This window comes from Eumetopias jubatus, unplaced genomic scaffold, assembly GCF_037043125.1.
Source record: "Eumetopias jubatus isolate StellerSeaLion01/CBP00866 unplaced genomic scaffold, mEumJub1_p1.0 scaffold_4, whole genome shotgun sequence".
NCBI classification, from domain to species: Eukaryota; Metazoa; Chordata; class Mammalia; order Carnivora; family Otariidae; genus Eumetopias; species Eumetopias jubatus.
Window position 1 is genome coordinate 78,088,000 of NW_028274810.1, and position 17,968 is coordinate 78,105,967.

General features: G+C 50.3%; 1 protein-coding gene across 2 annotated transcripts; it reads right to left on the bottom strand.

Moving 5' to 3' along the window:
* Window positions 1-4,022: 4,022 nt before the first annotated feature.
* Window positions 4,023-17,835, bottom strand: CDCA8 (cell division cycle associated 8). Of its 2 annotated transcripts, none has more exons than XM_028113826.1 (11): window positions 17,740-17,835; window positions 17,460-17,572; window positions 17,211-17,339; window positions 15,390-15,430; window positions 12,908-12,980; window positions 10,804-10,883; window positions 9,483-9,547; window positions 8,532-8,627; window positions 7,280-7,406; window positions 6,433-6,519; window positions 4,023-5,368 (listed from the first exon to the last, which is right to left on the bottom strand). In XM_028113826.1, exons 2-11 carry the CDS (start codon window positions 17,554-17,556, stop codon window positions 5,324-5,326), a joined length of 840 nt encoding a protein of 279 aa, XP_027969627.1. In that variant the 5' UTR covers window positions 17,557-17,572; window positions 17,740-17,835; the 3' UTR covers window positions 4,023-5,323. The 2 variants fall into 2 exon arrangements, with proteins under 2 accessions (XP_027969627.1, XP_027969626.1); XM_028113825.2 differs by having other exon boundaries at window positions 17,460-17,597.
* Window positions 17,836-17,968: the final 133 nt, after the last annotated feature.

A 17,968-nucleotide genomic window follows, 5' to 3' on the forward strand; every position in this document is an offset into this window, starting at 1 on the left:
GTGGCCTTAATCGTGGGGGGCAGAAGCCACGTGAGAGGATCGAGGAGTGGAGTGTGGGAACATTTTGGGGCGAGCGGCAAAGGGAGGAAGGTGGGATAAGACAGTGATCAGGGCGGAGTGGGAGTGTGGGCTGAATGCTGGAGCGCCGCCTGAGTGCTCACACGTGTGCACGCATATGCACACACGCACCACGTGAGCCCTTGCCCTTTCCGGCTTCCTAGTGCTTCTGCTCTCCCTAGACCAGGCTGTTCGTGTTCACAGCTTGGAGAAGGTGTCGTATTTATTTGCCTAGGCCAGGGGGAGTGTGTGGGGCTGGGGCTGGGGCGGCGGGGTGGCAATAAAGAACACCCCTTTCCTCCGTTCCTGTGCTCGGAACCAGTTGAGCACCGTTCACCGGGACAGATGGAGCACAAGATACCGGCTCCTTGATAAGGCTGACTGGAGAATGCTGCTTACCACGTTTCTTCGAATCGAAGATGCCGTTGAGTGTGAGATGTACCACTAAGAAAACATCACAGCCAATTCAGCTGTGTCATGCCATCTGGTTGGAAGATGCATCCTGATTTCAGAGACGTTAACATGGATAAAATGTACGTCTTCGATAAATGAGTTGTGCTGTATTGGGACAAAGTGCCTTTCTCTGAATTAGACCCACCCAGTCCCAGGCTGAGCCAGGAAGCTGCAAGCCTCGTCTGCCCCGGGCAGCTTTGCCAGAGCGTCCTGCAGGGTGGGGAGCAGACCGGCGCGCACCCCGCTTGCGAGCAGGCGGACCTGCGGGACAAGCCAGGTGGCGCCAATTCAAGCAGGTTGTTCCGTTCAGGAAGTCGCTTCTTTCCCAGGCGGGGCGGAGTGAGTGAGCAGGTTGGGGCTGTCGGCAGTGTTGCTCTGTGGAGGTCTGCCTGAGTGGAGGCATGGAGCCGAGGAATGGGGGACCCCCACCGACCCTTCACACTGCACATAGTAAGTGCTCACTAAATGTTAGGATTAGCAAGGTGTAGCAAGGTGCACGGGTAGACATACAGTATATGGTGGGGGGTTGAAATGAACACCTCCGGGCAGCAGGGCTGCTGACGTGGTGTGACCCCCTATTTGGTCATTCGGTGAACCCAGCTCCTACCCTGTAGCAGCCACTAGGAAGTTAAGAGCTCACGGCCTAATGGGGGTCAGTTAAGTAAAAAGCACGAAAGGCACAGAGGGATAAACCCTAGGTGTTGTGGAAGTCCTGGGGAGATGCAGGAGGGCCCGGGGGGGGGGGGGGGGAAGCCGTGTAGTGCCGTCACTGCCCTTACTCAGCATGACTACGTTCTGGGCTCAGCTCCTCCCTCGCATCGTCCCCTTCACACCGCTCAGGCCTCAAGCAAAACTCCTCACTGTATGGAGCCCTCTCTTTAAATCTCTTGGTGCCCTTCGCCATCTAGACTCAGGCTTCTGCCAGTATCTTGAAAGAACCCAGCTAGTCTCCTCAGGGTTCCTCCCTGATGCCTACCAGCATCTTGTGGGCAGATTATGGTTCTCTCAAGCCTCGCTCCAGGCAATATGTGTGGACTAAGACTGCTCGTGGAAGTTGAAGAGAAGAACTAGAAAACCAAAACGAGATGTTTCCCTGCTGCAAGCGCCTTACACCTCCTCCCAGATAGGCTGCATCTTGCCCCTTCTCCTCCCTCGCCCACTGCACTCATCCTCGACAGTCCGCTGGGGCACGGTGAAGAGAGAGGTCTGATTTGAAGGCATGTAGCCTTGGAGAGTGTCCCCTGCCTCCACCCTGATGGCTCTTAGCACATTGTGGCACACGGCCCTGAAAGTTTGCAGATGGGGAGCTGGGCTCTTCCCAGTATCTTGGTGCCAAGGGTGTGTTCTGGGCTCCACCATCTGCATCATCTGAGGATCGGAAGATGCCAACTTCATAGACCCTAAGATCAACTAAGGGAAAGACGATGGCAGAGTGTAGAAGGCAAGTGCGGATTACAGCTTACAGCGGGGATGGGGGGGTGGGGGGTGGGCACTGTTTAACTGGGGAGGTGATGCAGGCGGGGGAGGGGGGGCTGGGGTAATGCCTCATCCTGTGACGGAGGAGGCAGGCGCCTGAGCCAAAGCAAATTGGATTCCAGACTCCCATGGAGTGCAGAGCCCAACGTGGACCCCAGTTCTGACCACACTCTCTCCTAGTGTCTCCGACGCCTCCCATTTCTGAAGCCTCAGGAATGATCTACTAGTAAAACCTTCAGCACATATGTATCATGTTGTATTTTAGGTGTGGGTCAACAGCTGTCAATGTGTGAAATTAGAAAGGAAAACACTTCCCAGAGCTTGTGCACATGTGGGCACGGAGACAGTTTTCCATCGCATGCAAACTCATCGGTGGCAATGGGGATCGCAGTTCCTTTGAGCTACAAAGTGTGTCTGACGCCGTGAACGAGCGACGCTTAGGTGAGGTCCTACCATTCACATCCCAAGAACTAGCTCTTCATACGAATAATTTAACTCTTTGTAAGGCCATACGTTTGGAATTCTTTCAACAGGAAGCCCCAAGTAGGGCTTCTGGAAAGATCAGGAAGCCTGCAGGGCCAAGAATGAACCTGGTGTTTATTGAAACTCTAGGACTCTTGGCGGCTGCCTCAGGTGCCCTGGTAAAGGGGAGGACTCGGAGCCCCATGCTCCCTCCAACCCAGAGCAACTCTGCTTTTATTCCCTTCATCCACACAGCAGAGGGTACAAAGTAAACTGCCTACCGGGGCGAGGCATGTAACAAAGGGAAGTGATCTACCAGGGGTTGTTTTGAATGGGGAGAGGATTCTCTAAGGAAAGCTGCTCTCCGCTCCAGCTGGCTGCTATCAGATCTTATTTTTTGGAGGCTAGCATTTTTGTGAAATCTCGCAATTTTTAAATTGTAACTAACTTGAAAAAACAAAATCCAGTGAAAGTAAGCCTGTTTGGTTTGTGGGCTGGCAGTATGATTTAAATTTTCTTTGCAACATCCCAACCCTGTGATAGTTCAGACCATGCTTTAAATCGGGGGATGGGTGGGGAATTCATTACCCTCCAAGTCCGCCCCTTATATGGAATGAAAGGCTGCTCTATCTTCATCACATGACTGGCACCTGTACGGCACCTGCTACGTACTACACATTCCCTACACCTGGGTTCATTTAGGCAGTGGTGCAAGTGGAATGAAATAGGGTGAGGATGGCTCTTGGTCAAGCAGGTTGGGTCCTAAGTGTTTCCTTGATACCAGGCTCTTCTTGACACCGCCCCAGATGATAAAGGAAAAGGTGTAAGCTTCAGGTTTGGTGACTGAAAACGAGTGACCTTTATTCCAAAGCTGTCACTGACCACAGGATCCTTCCCCATCCATCACTGTCAGTGCCAGATGACCGGGCTAGATGAGCCATTTTTATCTTCTGCCATTAGGTCCATGTGGATGGTTTTCAGTGCAGAAAGAATTTTAGGCAGGCAGATCTGCCAGAGCCCTGGAACTCTGGGAAGCGAGAAGCATGAAAACTGCATTACCTGTGCCCCTGCTTTGTTGCAGGCCAACAAGCCTTGACTCTACGTGTAAATACTATAGATAGCCTAGAGACTTCCCATGTTTCAATTTCTTGCTCATGAACAAATGTGTTGGGGTAAACCTACTTGGGGTGGGTTACCTATGGCCTGCGTGTTGGGGTGAGGGCTCCATCTTCAGATATGAGAGAGATTCTGCCTACAGGAAGGTTTCCATATCTTCTGAGGAAAGCAGCTGCTCGGAGCCCCCCCACTGGGATAGCTTCAGCTCCCAGATGGCCTCTAGTCCAGGTAGCACAGCTTGGAGAGGACAGGCAGGCTGAATATCGATTAAAAACGAACCAACCCGGGCGCCTGGGTGGCTCAGTTGGTTGGGCGACTGCCTTCGGCTCAGGTCATGATCCTGGAGTCCCGGGATCGAGTCCTGCATCGGGCTCCCTGCTCGGCGGGGAGTCTGCTTCTCCCTCTGACCCTCCACCCTCATGCTCTCTCTCTCTCTCTCTCTCTCAAATAAATAAATCTTTAAAAACAAACCCACAATTTATTGAAAACGGGTACCTTTCAGTAGCCCTGATTACAACAGCTTAAAAGATGCCATTAATCGGGAACACGATAAGCACAAGTTTCAGGAAAGGGAGAATAAAACAACTTGAAACAAGGAATACAGCTACAGGACTGGATTGCTAGGCGGGTCACAGAGCAAAGTGACACGGAGTAGAACACAGCCACACAGGAGGACACAGTGAACTCCCAGTTCCCATGTTTTTGGACCACATCTCATGATTCGCCAGGGCAGAGGTACAGGCTGGGGCACAGGGACCGAGGTATGGAGTAACTAGCTGATGCCCGGGGCACAGGCCAAACACGTGGAATGAGGCCACCAGGCAATTTACACCTGCCCCCCAATGAACCCCATAAGAGGGAAGTGTTCTCTGCAAAGTCTGTGGACCTGGCAGGGACCACTGGACCATGGAGAGCTTAGAGATAGTTCCTCTGCAGCTGGTCACATAAAACCCTAGACTAAGCTAAGCCCTAGAATGCTCTTACCCAAATTCCTACTAACTAGAGAGGTAGAGGTGCCAGACATGGAAGCTGCCTCCAAACCAGTTTTTGGTCTTCGGTAAAGGGATAAATACAAACCGCGGTTCCACAATCAGCTTGGAAAAAACGACTGGGCACAGCGGGTGTTCGATCCCGAAGCCCCATTTAGTATCCACCACAGCGGAAAGCAGGGATGGGGGCCGCCGGGCTGAGATGGGCTCAGCTGTGGCCGCTGCTGGGACACGTCCCATTCTGCTGTCCTGTCCCCATTTGTATGCTTCCTCCCAGCTCCCTGGACCCGTCCTCTCCCCTCAGAGAGCTCTCACTTCTCTGAGCCTAAAACTCCCAGCCTCGAGCAACACGGAGCGGAAATGGCAGATGCAGAGAGTTCTCTGAGGAGGGGGAGCGGGCAGTCTTCCTGGGGACCTGAGGTGCTCCCACGCCACTGCCACTGGAGGACAGACAGGATGCCGGGTTACACAAGGCAGAGGCGGCAGCTCTGAGAGCAGGAAGGAGAATTCTGCCGGGAGAATGACAGGAAATCTCGGCTGCACGGATGCAGCAGGCAGTGGGGTTGGGAGGCGTGAGCAACAAAGCTTTATCTAACCGATGGGGGAGCAGCGTGTCTCCCCACTTCCCAAATTCTCCCAGAGGAACACCACTCCCTGCTCTGGAACTTCACACGCAAACAAACAGCCGGAAGGGAAGAGGTCTCCTCAGAGGCCTGGAAGTGCCCGTTGAGGGTCCATCGAGTCAGGTTTGGCTTCTCGGCGCGGCAACTTCATTTGTGAGTCCGTATGCTGCTGCAGATCTGGGCGAGGCGGCTCTACAAAGGGAAGAGGCGGGTCACCGAGTGAAGACAGCACTGGCCATGCCTGCCTGGTAGCCACTTAGAGACTCCCCTTGGGTGACACTGGATTTGGGGTTGGCAAGTCTGAGTGAGCTCAGCCCTCCGTTCTCTGTACCCCAAACGAATGAACTGGCCCGAAACCCCACTTCTCGTCTGAACACAGGAGTAAAATAAGACCTCAGATGAGCCGGCAGGGCTGGTGGTGCAGCTAAGGGGATGAACGTCACCAGATCTGGGTGGCCGGGTATGTGTGGGACCTCGGCGCGGGGCTGGCTCCCCTGGATGTACCCTTCCCAGACCCCCTGAGGGGGGGCGCCGGGGGCAGCCAGGTTTGCACAGAGGGCTCCCATCCCCCACCTGGGACGGCACTGACTGGACCACGGGGGCCCATCTGACCAAAGCTGAACCAACTCAGTTCCCCTCCTGAGGATTGAAGGGGAGCCAAGAAGCTGGACAGTCAGTGCTGGGCATTAGGGCAGCGACGTCAGGGTTGGGAGTGTGGCTGCCGGAAGCCGCGTGCAAGCCAGTACTGAAGGAGAACGCACCGGGGCGTGGAGGGGGTTCTCTGTGGAGAGGGAGGGATGACGGAGTGTCACAGAAGTGCACGCATGGGGGGGCCTCAGAGACAGAGGCGCTACGGGAGCCGGCGCTCCAGAATGGGGCTCCGTAAACGCCTGTCACCGAAGGTCCCACGGCTCCAGGGGCCTGGCTGTCCAGCGCTTTCTTTGATTCTGTGGGACTCCTCGGAACAAGCCCCTCCCTCCAGGAAGCTTCCCTCCCTGGCAGTCGATCACGCCTTCGCATAATGGCACCAACTGCCCGAACGAGGCAGAATTTTGATTCTGCTGTGGAACTTTTGCGGCAGGCACCCCGGGACAGACTGAAAGGCAACATCAGTTCAGCGACAGAAGTGCTGCTAAAAATTCCTTGGGAGAAAGACGACAGCACAATGCTAAGTGTGAAGCCCAGGCCAAAAAGACAATCCTAGGGACAGCAAGCTGTTGGAGGTATCCCGTTGTGCGGAGGGTTACAAGACTCACGGAGAGTTTCTTGATGTTTCCCAAGGCCTCTGGGTCCAGCTGTGCGATGTCCATCCTCTGCAAGTCACTCGCCAGTAATCGCATGCTCTGTGTGGAGAGTAGAGTGGTTCAGTTGCCGTGTCCCTTGAGGCAGGACCCTGCACCCAGTGCCTCAGTGTGCCCCAGGGGTCCCCTTGATATCCTGCACTTTTGGGCAGGGGGAGCGGGGAGTGGCGAGGCAGTTAGGAGGTAATGACGTCAGTGTTCTCACTGGCCCGTGGCTGGCCCACCCGGGGACTAAGGGCACGGACATTAGCTTAGACGTGCCCTGCAGACATATCTGAGATACACCTTCCTTCCCTCCTAGGACCCGAGGTCCGCAACTTGCTCTACCCAGCTCAGGGCAACTGGGCTCAGCCCAAGTCAGAACCCCTCCAAGTTACCCGGAGTGGGAGACACAGCTCATGTTCCCCTTCCTAGAGCACACACCCTGATGCTGCCTTCCTCTGCACTCCCTTTAGTATCTCCCTTACTGCACGTGTCCTGTGACCCTAGACTTGACTGTGAACCTATCTCGACTACTGAGCGGCTTCTCAAGAGCAGGAATCATGTCGTCTACACCTGGGGCCTGCCATAAGGCAGGTGGCCAAATGTTAGCTGATGAACAAACGGAACATGGAGCCAGGCAAGGATCCCAGCCTGGGCCTCCAGCCGGGGTGAGAAAACTGGTTCGGAGTCCCGCAGAAATGTGCACATCAGGATCCATGTGACCCAAAGGACTGTGGGGGTGAGGAGTGGGTGATGGGCCAAGGAAAGAAATGCCCAGGGAGCTGTGCGTGGCGGGCTGGCCTCCCTGTGAGATGCTCACCTCTCCACCGCCCACTGGCACTGTGAGGAAAATCTCTCTGCTGTCGGCAAGAGGGCTGCCATTCACGGAGATGTTGTAGATCCGCTCTCTGGCTGCTGGAGTACGCAGGCCCGGGGTCTTGAAGACCCTGCGAAGTGGGAAGATCTCTGTCAAGATGGCTTGGCAGAGTGAGTGACACAAGGCGCCATGAGCTCTTCCAACCCCCATCTGGCCTCAAGCTGTAGTTTTCAAATCCTGCATTTCTAAGAAGGCGAGTTCTAAATTTAGGGCAAAAAGTCTTTTTAAACGATAATGACTACACACAGCTGGAGAAGGGAGCGTGTAATGATTAAACACGCATCTAGCCAAAGTCAGTTCTTATCCATGGAAATCTTAGGTCCCAAGCTCTGCATGGACACCAGTCATCCATCCATCCACAGAGCTAGAAATAAACTATGGTTAATGCACTTCCAAGAGTGGCTAAGTGCTTCCAGCAAGAGGAATTTTCCAGGGTCAAAAAAGGAGGATTCAGAGATTACATCATTACATTAATTCCCAAATAAACTTTCTCAAGACAGTTAAAATCCTGCTACCTGTTTTTCTCTAAATGTCCTTTGCTTTATGCACATGTGAAAAAAGAGTTCAAGAGTGGGAATTAAAAGAAGTCTTCCTCCCTCTCCTCACCCCAGAGATCCCGACTTTCAATTCCTTATGCCTTCCAGAAACATTCTCTGTATATAGACACAAATGGGATCATTTAGGACACAGTCGTGCAGCGTGCTTGGAGACACCCGTGGTCATGACGCTGCTCCATCAGCACATACAGAACTGCTTCTTTATGGCCCCAGAGCATTTCCTATCCAGTTGACCAGCCTGGTGGAAGACATTGGCTTCCAGCCTGGGTCACACTAGTCTCCCTGGTGTGATGTGGTGCCCATTCTCACTCTTACCGAGGGTATAGGAGAGTACCTACCCATTTTGAAAAAATATTTTTGTTGGTCAGAAACAGAAGAGGCAGAACGAGAGTCACTAGAGGCCTCCTAGTCCTCAGAGGCAGAATATTCTCCTCTCATCAAATAGACTCATTTTGTCACTGAAAACAGGTGAGCCTGCACTCAGGGGAGAGGCAGACACTAGGAAGCCCAGACAGCTACCCTCTTCCAAGAGGGCTTGCCGGGCCAAGGAGTTGAGTGTTTTCCCACATGCCCCTCTTATGGACTGAGGTGAACTGCTGGGCTCCCACCCAGGTGCAGGCGCTGCCCCCATTACTCACCTCGAGTCAAACCTGGGGGTCAGGCCTGGAGTTGGTTTCACCATAGACAACTCCAGCCGGCCCACAGCTGGGGTGATAGTGTTATAATGGCTTGACCTGCAGGTGAGAAGAGGCCATTAGGTGCACAGGTCCCACATGGAGGGCACTGACCATGTGGCTGCGTTCCGAGAGCCTCATGTACACTAACTCGTGCAGCCCTCCCAACAACCCGGGACACATGGCTGTGATCCTCATTTACAGCCGCAGAAACTCGAGCATAATGAGTCAAACAACTTGGCCAGGATCACACAGCCCATGAAGGTGGGGCCAGAACTCTGAAGCTAGGCAGTCAGCCTCCAGAGTCCGGCCTCTCAGTCAGGCTAACGGAACAGGAGGAAGGAGACAGCCTCTTGACACCCTGCAGGCCCCTCAGCCAGAGTTCCTGTCCTCTTTCGAGGCACCCACCACCGCTCAGGGAGAGTCTCCTTCACAGACACACATCCCAGCCACTACATTCTAACCTTCTTGAGATGTGGCCTCCGGGCCCCATCCCAAATGGTTTAGCAGGGCCCAGCATAATTAGTTCAAGTCGATGGTGATTCTTAACTGACTAGGACCAAGAGGAACACTTGAAGAAACAACTATAGTAGGTAGGTGAAAGCCACTTTGTGACTGGCCACAGGGGAGCTCTGCACGTGGGCTGTCAGGCAAATGAACAAAATTTGCAGCACTTATGACAGGTTTCTGGTCTTCACTCTCCCTGGTGGCATTAAAACAAACAAAAAAAGTCGGGGAGGATAGAGGACGTGGGCAGAACTGGAGAACGTGTTGGGTCAGATCATTTCTAGAGGCCCGTCCAGCTTGGAGACTCAAGTTCAAGCCACAAGAACCCTTTCACCCCCGTCTCTGCCATGAGGGATGGGGCTCTCCAATAACACCAAAACACACACGGACGTTTGGAAAACCCGTCACCTTTTGCTTTTGCCTTTTCCTTGTACGGACTGGGTTCTCTTCTTGGACGGAGGACACTTTTTGACCTGGATTCACAATCAAATGACACTGTGGTTATAAAAAGCCCCAAAAAGGGGAAAGTGAGGGAGGGTAAAGGGTAAGTAAGAAAAGGAGGGGAGGGGGACCCACTCCGGAAATTGGGGTTGATGAACATGCGCTCTATCTCCCAGAAGTAAGTGGCTTAAGTAATACGGAATGTGACCGATCAATTAAGGACTTCCACCACCTGGGTCTTCAAAGTAGAGGGTTTTGGCCAAGATTAAAGGTAAATCTCTTTTAAACTGACTGCAGCCTGGCCGGGACCCCCCACCGCTCCCCCATGAAATGCTGCTGTGAAGGTCACTCAGGCCATCCCGGGGTGCCCAATCTTCCCTGCTGCTCTGGCTGTCCCTGCACAGGCTGCGCATGAGCCCCTCCTTCCAGCTTCCCCCCAGGTGCCCATCCTCAGCCTCCCCCTCCACGCCCTCTCTGCACAACCTCATGGACGCCCACGCTGGGTGTCAGTGTGCCTCTATCTCCTACTCCTTCCTGAGCTCCAGGCTGAAATTTCAGAAAAGGATAGATCCCTCGACATGTCAAGTAATTGGCACCCTGGCTGCTCGCCTTCACCTGAACCCAGCACTGCTCTTCCTCCTGTGGGCCGCCTTCCACAGATGAGGCGAGCCTAAGCCACAGACAGATCAGTCATCCCCGCTTCCTCCCTTCCTCCACTGGTCCTGCTCACATTTGTCAAAACCATCCCTTCTCTGTGTATAGGATCTGGGCCTCAGTTTACGAATTACAACAGCCTCCCAACTGGCTTCCTTGTCTCCGGTTTTTCCCCTCTCCCATTTGTGACTCACCATGACCAACCTGATGAAATGGAAACTTCCGAGTCTGGCACACAAGGCCATTCATCGTTGGGCCTTCCTGTACGCAGATCACCCACAGCTTACAGCCCTGTCATCCCCAACAGCTCCCTGTTCCTTAAATGGAACTTGAAGGAACTTTCCTACCTCCTCCTGGGCTTCCCTTCCCTTTCTTCTCCAGCTAGTGAAATCTCCCTCACTTTTAAAGGCCTGGGTGTACCCTAAGCAGGGAGGTAAAATTTGATAGCTTCCTCTTCTGCCTTCTATATGCTTTATACACACTTCTCTGATCGCTTTTGTTATGAGCCATTTAAATGGGTTCTTCTCTACTAAACAGTGAACTCTGGCGGGTGGGGTTGGGCAAGAGGAGGTTAGGTATTTTTGTTTCCTTGTCTCCTGTCAGCTCCTAGCCCCAAACCCGAGTGCCTACTTACTCTTGCAGTTTGAAGATTCCTGTTCTTATTTTCTTCTTCTTCTTCCACTATCATTTCATCCACTTTCATTATCTTTCGTGCTATAAGAAACAGTTTTAACAAAGTGATCTTTCTCATAGGAATAAACTTTCATGCATTCACATTTCTTACAGGAAATAAAACATATGCAATCTTAGGCTGTAATCAAGAAATAGACTTTGAATATAAACAAGATGAGTTTTTTTTTTTTTTTTTAAAGAGGGTTTAGACAGAGAAAACTAACCAGACTGGTTAACGAAGCCCATGTGATGCCCAGCGTTCCGGTGAGAGCGCAGACGCTGGACTCTGCTAGACTTGAGCGTGAGGCCCAGTCCTAGCACTGCCCAGGTCATGGGGCTTTCACTGTGCTGCTTCAGTTTCCTCATCTATAAAAAGGAGTAGTCACTTCATAGGGGTATTATGAGACCTGGGATGTGCTCCACAAGAACAGCATCTTTGTTACTCTTGTTTCATTTCCCCTAGAATTGTGCCTGTAAGTGTTTAAGTGTCTGTGGAATGAATGAACATAAAGCCCTTTGGACAGTACTGGACACATGTTATAAGAAGTAACTATTTATTACAGGGGCGCCTGGGTGACTCAGTCGTTAAGCGTCTGCCTTCAGCTCAGGTCATGATCCCAGGGTCCTGGGATGGAGCTCTGCATCAGGCTCCCTGCTCCATGCGAAGCCTGCTTCTCCCTCTCCCACTCCCCTTGCTTGTGTTCCCTCTCTCACTGTGTCTCTCTTTGTCAAATAAATAAAATACTTTTTTTAAAAAAAGTTTATTTATTACAATAAAATATCATTTACATAGATTAGAAAAAACTTTCTAAGCACCGCAGCTGTTTAGTGATGAAAGTTAGTGTCTCACTGCTAATCTGTACAACCATTAGCCAGCCAATCTTGAGCAGGGAGTCCACAGAGAAAATTCAGGCATCTGATCATGGAGCGGGGTGGGGGATCAGACGAGACAAATTTTTAGCTTTTTACTTCCTGACACATTAAATTATATATTTATCTTTTTTTTTCCTTTCTCTTTTTGGAAGTAGCTTATAATGTAATCAAAGCCCAGTGGTCAAGAGGGCACAAAAACAATTTTTACTGTTGGCTGACTCGGGTCCTGGTGTGTCTGTTCCCAGGGATGAAATCAGAAGACCCCCTCCACCAGCACTTGAGCAAAACTTGTGGAATCCAGAAAAGAAACCGGTATTACCTAAATGTGGAGATAAGCCAAAGTGAACTAAAAGACTGTAACTAGGAGGAGCTCCAGGAACACCTGAGTCCAATCATGTCATCGCCTCATGGAGGCGGCACTGGGACATGACACCGGCAAAGCAAAATCCTCACGCTCTCCTCACGCTACAAGGCCATTCGGATGGGAAGCAAGATGGAATAAGAACTGGACAGTGCTTCTGGCCCAACCCAGTGGAAAAGTGCCCTGGTTTGACCAGGGCAGCCCCAAAATCCAGGCCCTGGGTCAGGCCTGTCCTCGCAAGATGTGGACGCACTGAGCTATGAAAGCTTAATGACAGTGACATAAAGTCTGTAACAGAGCGCATCCTGTCCTGGTTCCACGCTCACCAATTACAACCGGGCTTCCCAAACACGTTCCCTCTAGGACAGCATTTCTCAGCGTGTGGGGCATGCGGGAGAGATGATTTTCCGCAGCAGGGCACTGAATCCAGGAACGTGGGGGGCGCCTGGAGGATACCGGCCCTTTCACAATTCTCTCTCAACCCTTCTGATCACATGGGACTGCCTCGGCGGGCCTTACCACCATGTTCTGGAATGCCTCTCAGGCCCACCAACCTCTTTAACTGGAGCAGCTGATGGCAGTCATGGCTCCCACACAGCTTTCCCTCTCCTTCCACTCTCACTCTTGCTCCCACATTGGCCGGGAGCTTGCGCACTATTAGTCCTGCATACAATTAACTCAATGCAGTGGGCCAAAATCACATTCTTGGATTTGCAAGACCGAGGACCAGGCATTAGAGGGAAGAGGCCCCACCACTGAGGCCTCTGAGCAGCCAGCCAACCACCTGGCCTCCACTCTCCCAGTTCAACAAGGGGTTCTAAAAAGTACTCACTTTTGGCAGATTTCAAGGGTGTCTGAATAGCTTCTGCTGTTAGTCTGTTTATTTCTGTGATATCCAGGTCGGCCTATGACAAACACAGTCAGAAAACACCAGGCATATTCCATCAAATATGGGGAATAGTTTAAGACTCAAAACAATTAATTTCAAAAACATTATTTATTACATGCAAAAGACTGTTATGTATTAGTCATAACATGATATAGTGAACTCCTATAAATGCACAATACAACCCAAGAGCTAAAACATTGCTGATTACTTGCTTCTAGCTCCGTATTCTTCCCTGTTCTATATCCTTGTCTTCCTCCAGAGGTGACCACTATCATTCCATTTGCTTAAAAGAAAGTGTGTGTGTGTTTTGTTGCATTTTTTTAAACAAACATATATGTGCTTAAATAATATTTTATTTGGTTTTGCTTCTGACCACTATTTGTTGTTGTAGTTCATTTGTTTTTCAATGCCATGTAGCATCCCACTGTGTGACTCTATCACAATGAATTTCTCCAATCTCCTGTCAACAGTCTTTTGCTACTCCAAACATCTTCTACATGTGTCTGATGCATGTGCCCAAGTTCTCTCTTGGCTGTAGGGATGGAGCACTGGAGGGTTGTTCCACCTATTATGCCAAATCATTTTCCAAAGTGGTTGCACTTCATTATGTCCCATCGGCAAACAATACAAGTTGCTAATGACTCACATTATCTACAATTGGTGCTGTAGTAGACTTTTTTCCAGTCTAGAGTCAATAAGGTTTTCTGTTGCACCCACGGGCCCTTCAAAAAGGCTTCTAGTCGCTGCCATTCTAATTAAATGTGTTCCCAGTGGTGACTACCTATGTGAATGAGAATAGCCACAAGCAGGCATGATTCTATGCCTTTCCTTGCAGGGCACATGTAAATATCAGAAGAGTTGTTATAGACTAGGGATGACAGGTTTCATCTCCAGACTGGTAAGTGCTCAGAAGAGCATCCTGAGGCTGTCCAATCTTAGCAAGAAACAGAGCTCTAGGAGATTAGCGAGGTCTGAAATGGCTGATGGAATAGATAGTGGCCAACTATGTGCCATCTCTAGAAATAACTGGCATGTTATGAAGGTATCGGTGGTGGCAGGCCACTGATCACCTTCGTGCAGAAGAGTTAACAGGCCTAAGATGGATATCCACAGAAGGGCCTGTTTGCACGGATGGGCTGGTGGCTTGCATGAGAACTTGGATTTTAGGGTTCCCACCATTCCCTGGTTAGAGTGGGTCTCTGGGCCTAAGCTTTGTACAAACAACATGGCTTATGCTGCATACCTGCTTTCCTCTTGGAAGTCTGGAATTTTGGTACATGCTAGGCAGAAGATGCCTATGTGACCAGCTCCCAATAAAAATCCTGGGCATTGAGTCTCTAATAAGCTTTCCTGATAGAAAACATTTCACATGTGTTGAAGTAAGGTGTCCCATGTGACTCCACTGGGAGAGAACTCTTGGGAGCTTGCACCTGGTTTCCTCTGAACCCAGGGGCTCAGGCACCTTTTCCCTTTGTTGATTTTGTTTTGTATCCTTTCACTGTAATAAATCATAGCCATGAGTATGACTATATGCTGAGCCCTGTTGAGTCTTCCTGGAAGTGGTCTTGGGAGACCGCCACATACCTAATCTTTATGAACTTTTGTGCCAAAGTATCAATCCTTTCCTGAGTTCTAAATCATATTAGCTAAGGCTACAATTCTCTCAGCTTGGTATGATGATACTGGCTATTTCATATTACATTAGAAGCTCTCTGATTTGTAGTTCTATATGTCTGATTAATTAAAAAAGAGGGTGATGTATTAGCTAATGAGTATAATTCACCTCAGAGGTAAGTCTTTTGAAACATTAGATCTGGGTGGGTGGAGGCAGGAACATATTACAAAGAAAGAGAAAGCCAGAACTAAGAATGTTTTACTAGCTCTTGATTTTATTTTTCAGTGATCCCCACTCCTCTCCTACAATATTCACCCCCAAATTCTCTTTTTCCTGATTGAACAACTGGCTCTGAAACACCTGTAACTTCTGAGGCCAGTAGAGATCTGCTATTCCATGCTACTATGAATCCTTGGTAGTCAGGTCCCTTCAAACCCTGAGATTCCAAGAGATTCTAATAACGCATAGAAGAATGTAGATTTTTGGGGTCTCTGACACCTAGCAGACCAGGCCATTAGGTAATGACCCAGGGGCTTAGAGGGACTTGGGCTTGAGGCTTCTGCTTTGCCTGAGAGGTCAGGGCAGAGAGCTACAAGGAACCGGCCAATAACAGAACTGCCTCCCTCTGTAGAACTTGACAGTATTTGGGCTTCACGGACTCAGCATTTGACCACCATAGATCTTCAGTTGACAAAAACAGGATATGTCCCCTGCGAAACCGCTTCCATAGTAAGCACCCTCTGGTTGGACTTTGTGACAGGATTAAACTTAAAAACTAACCACAGTTCCAAATTAGGACAGATCACTTACTGTTGCTGCCTCTTCCAGCGCCTGTTTGTTCCCTCCAAGGGCTTTAAAAAGAACATTTTATTTAGTTACTCTCAGATCTTAATGATAAACCATCTTCCCTGATATAACCCGTTATCTGTCTAGAACTGGACCAGATTAAGCCCTGGCTTCAACAGTCAAGGAACTTTACAACCTTGTTTAATTTTTCTCCACATCTGGCTGGCCGCCTTATCACATATTCTAGGTCCCACCACACCCAAGTCCTTATTTCCCAAATGTGCCGCCATCTCTCATGACTCTGTGCCTTGGCACTTATTATTTCCTCTACCAGAAATGCTCCTCTGCGCCCGACAAATTTCTAATTCATCTCTCAAAACTCAGTTCAAATCCAAAAGTCTTTATTTTTCTATCACAACAGATTGCGCCGAAGTGCTGAGCTAGTTGCTCACCCTCATCATACCCAACAACTACTCAGAGCTGTTTAAGTGTCCACCCTGCCTTGAACTGAATTCCTTGAAGACAGTTTCGGACAAAAATATGGCATGGGGTAGGTATGTAGCCAATGTGTGTTGAATGAAGAGGTCTGTGCAAGTTGTAGATGTAGAATAAAGTTCGGTTAAGCCTACTTCAGAAACTCTCATAGTGTCCTGTAGAACGGTTAAGAATTCACACTTTGAACCAGAATGCCTGGTTTAAATACACTCTGCTACTAACTAGCTTATGAGACCTTGAGCAAAGTAACCAACCTCTCTGTGCCTTAATTTTGTCATCTACAAAAGAGGAACAATGTTAACAATGAATACCTTTGTTATGAACATACAATTAGTTAACATATGCAATACACTCAGGATAATACCTGTCTGGCATAGGAAGCACTATATAAATGTACCTACTGACTACTACTCTTTCCCTTTTCTGGTACTTATAATTTTGACTATATAATCACGTGTGCACTTTTAAAAGGATCCTCCTCTACTAACTCATAAGCTCCTCAGGGTAGGCAACATCAGTGTTATTTCCCAAAGCATTTTCAGCCCCTAGCATTGTGACTGAGACATGCTCAATGAATATTTGTAGAAACATGCAAATAAAAGGGCAAGTCAAAGAATCATTAAATATCTATTTGAATAGAATGCGCATTTCTATTCAGGAAGGAGCCTACGAAATGGGTAATAATAAGGAAAATAGGAAAAGGGTAACCCAGCAGAAATGAAAGCCTCTTGCATGTCCTTGGACATTTAACAAGGGAGTGGAGAACAGGCTGCAATTTTTCTCTGGCCAGAAAGAATAGAGTCCTTGCACTTCACAATTTGATTTGCTCATTTTTTAGTTGACAGTTTCCATAAGATGCAGAAAGCACTGCTTGGGGGTTATCCTCCCATCTGAGCTCTGGTAGCAAACCAAGTTATTCATTTATTTGTTTTTAAATGATTGGACAAAAGTATTTAAAAGAGAGAGAGAGTGTGTGTTTTGTGACACATGAAATTCACACAAAATTCACTTTTCAGTGTGTCCATAAACACATTTTACTGGGACACATACCTGCCCATTCATTACAGCTGTTCTGGACATATAACAGCTTGAGTTGAGTAGCTGCAATAGAGAACCCTCTAGCCCAGAAAGCCTAAAGTATTTGCTATCTGCTCCTTTACAGAAGACGTTCGCCTACCTGCAGGGGTAGATGACGTTAAGTACTATGCAGAAAGGTAAAGCAAGGAAGTGAGATAAGGAGCGGGGTAAGCGGTAAGGCTGCAATTTCCTTAAAGTGATCCTGAAGACCTCACTCAGGTGACCACAGAGGCGCCCCAGGCCGAGGCCTGGGGAAACAGGAGCAGCTCTTACCAAAGTAGTCGAGCCAGTTCATCTCGCGCAGCGCCTTGGGGAGCCGCAAGATCTCGATGTTGTACAGGTTATCCATCTCCTTGAGGAGGTTCTGCCTGTCCGACTGAATTTGCTTGGATCGTATTTGCACTGCGAGAGGGCCAAGCCGACAGAACACGGGTCACTGGCGGGTGAACGGCGCCTGGAACCCGTGCTGCCCGCACCCCAATCCGCCGGCACCCCGCGATCGCCCCGGGCTCCGCCCCCTACCTTCACGGTCGAAGTCCCGAAGAAAGGAAGCCAGCTTCCGGCTCCGAACCGAGTTGGTCTTGGCCACCCGACTGCCGCCCTTCCTAGCCGGAGCCATGGCGCTTGGGTGGAGGCTGAGGGGAGCGGGGGATGCAGCCACTGGGGGGTCAGCGGCCGAGGTTGGGGAGGGAGATTAAGGGGGCCGCGGAGGAGCGGGAGAGGGCGGACGGGCGCCCCACGGGGCTAATGGGGGGGCCCTGCCCTTGCAGACCCGAGCATAAAGGAGTCGCGAGGCACGTACCTGCGTGTCACGAAACGGGTTGAGAAAAACCTCGCCCCTCCAGCTGAGGGGAGGGAGCAGCTCCGTGCCTAACCGGACGTGCGACGGCCGCCACCAAATTCAAACTGCCACAGACTGACCAATGAGAAGTCGCCGTCTTAGGAGGGTCCCATAGCATCCAATCACAAGGAAGCTCCGCGGCCCGGCCGCCGGTGCACACGTAGGACTACCGCACCCAGAAGGCACTGCG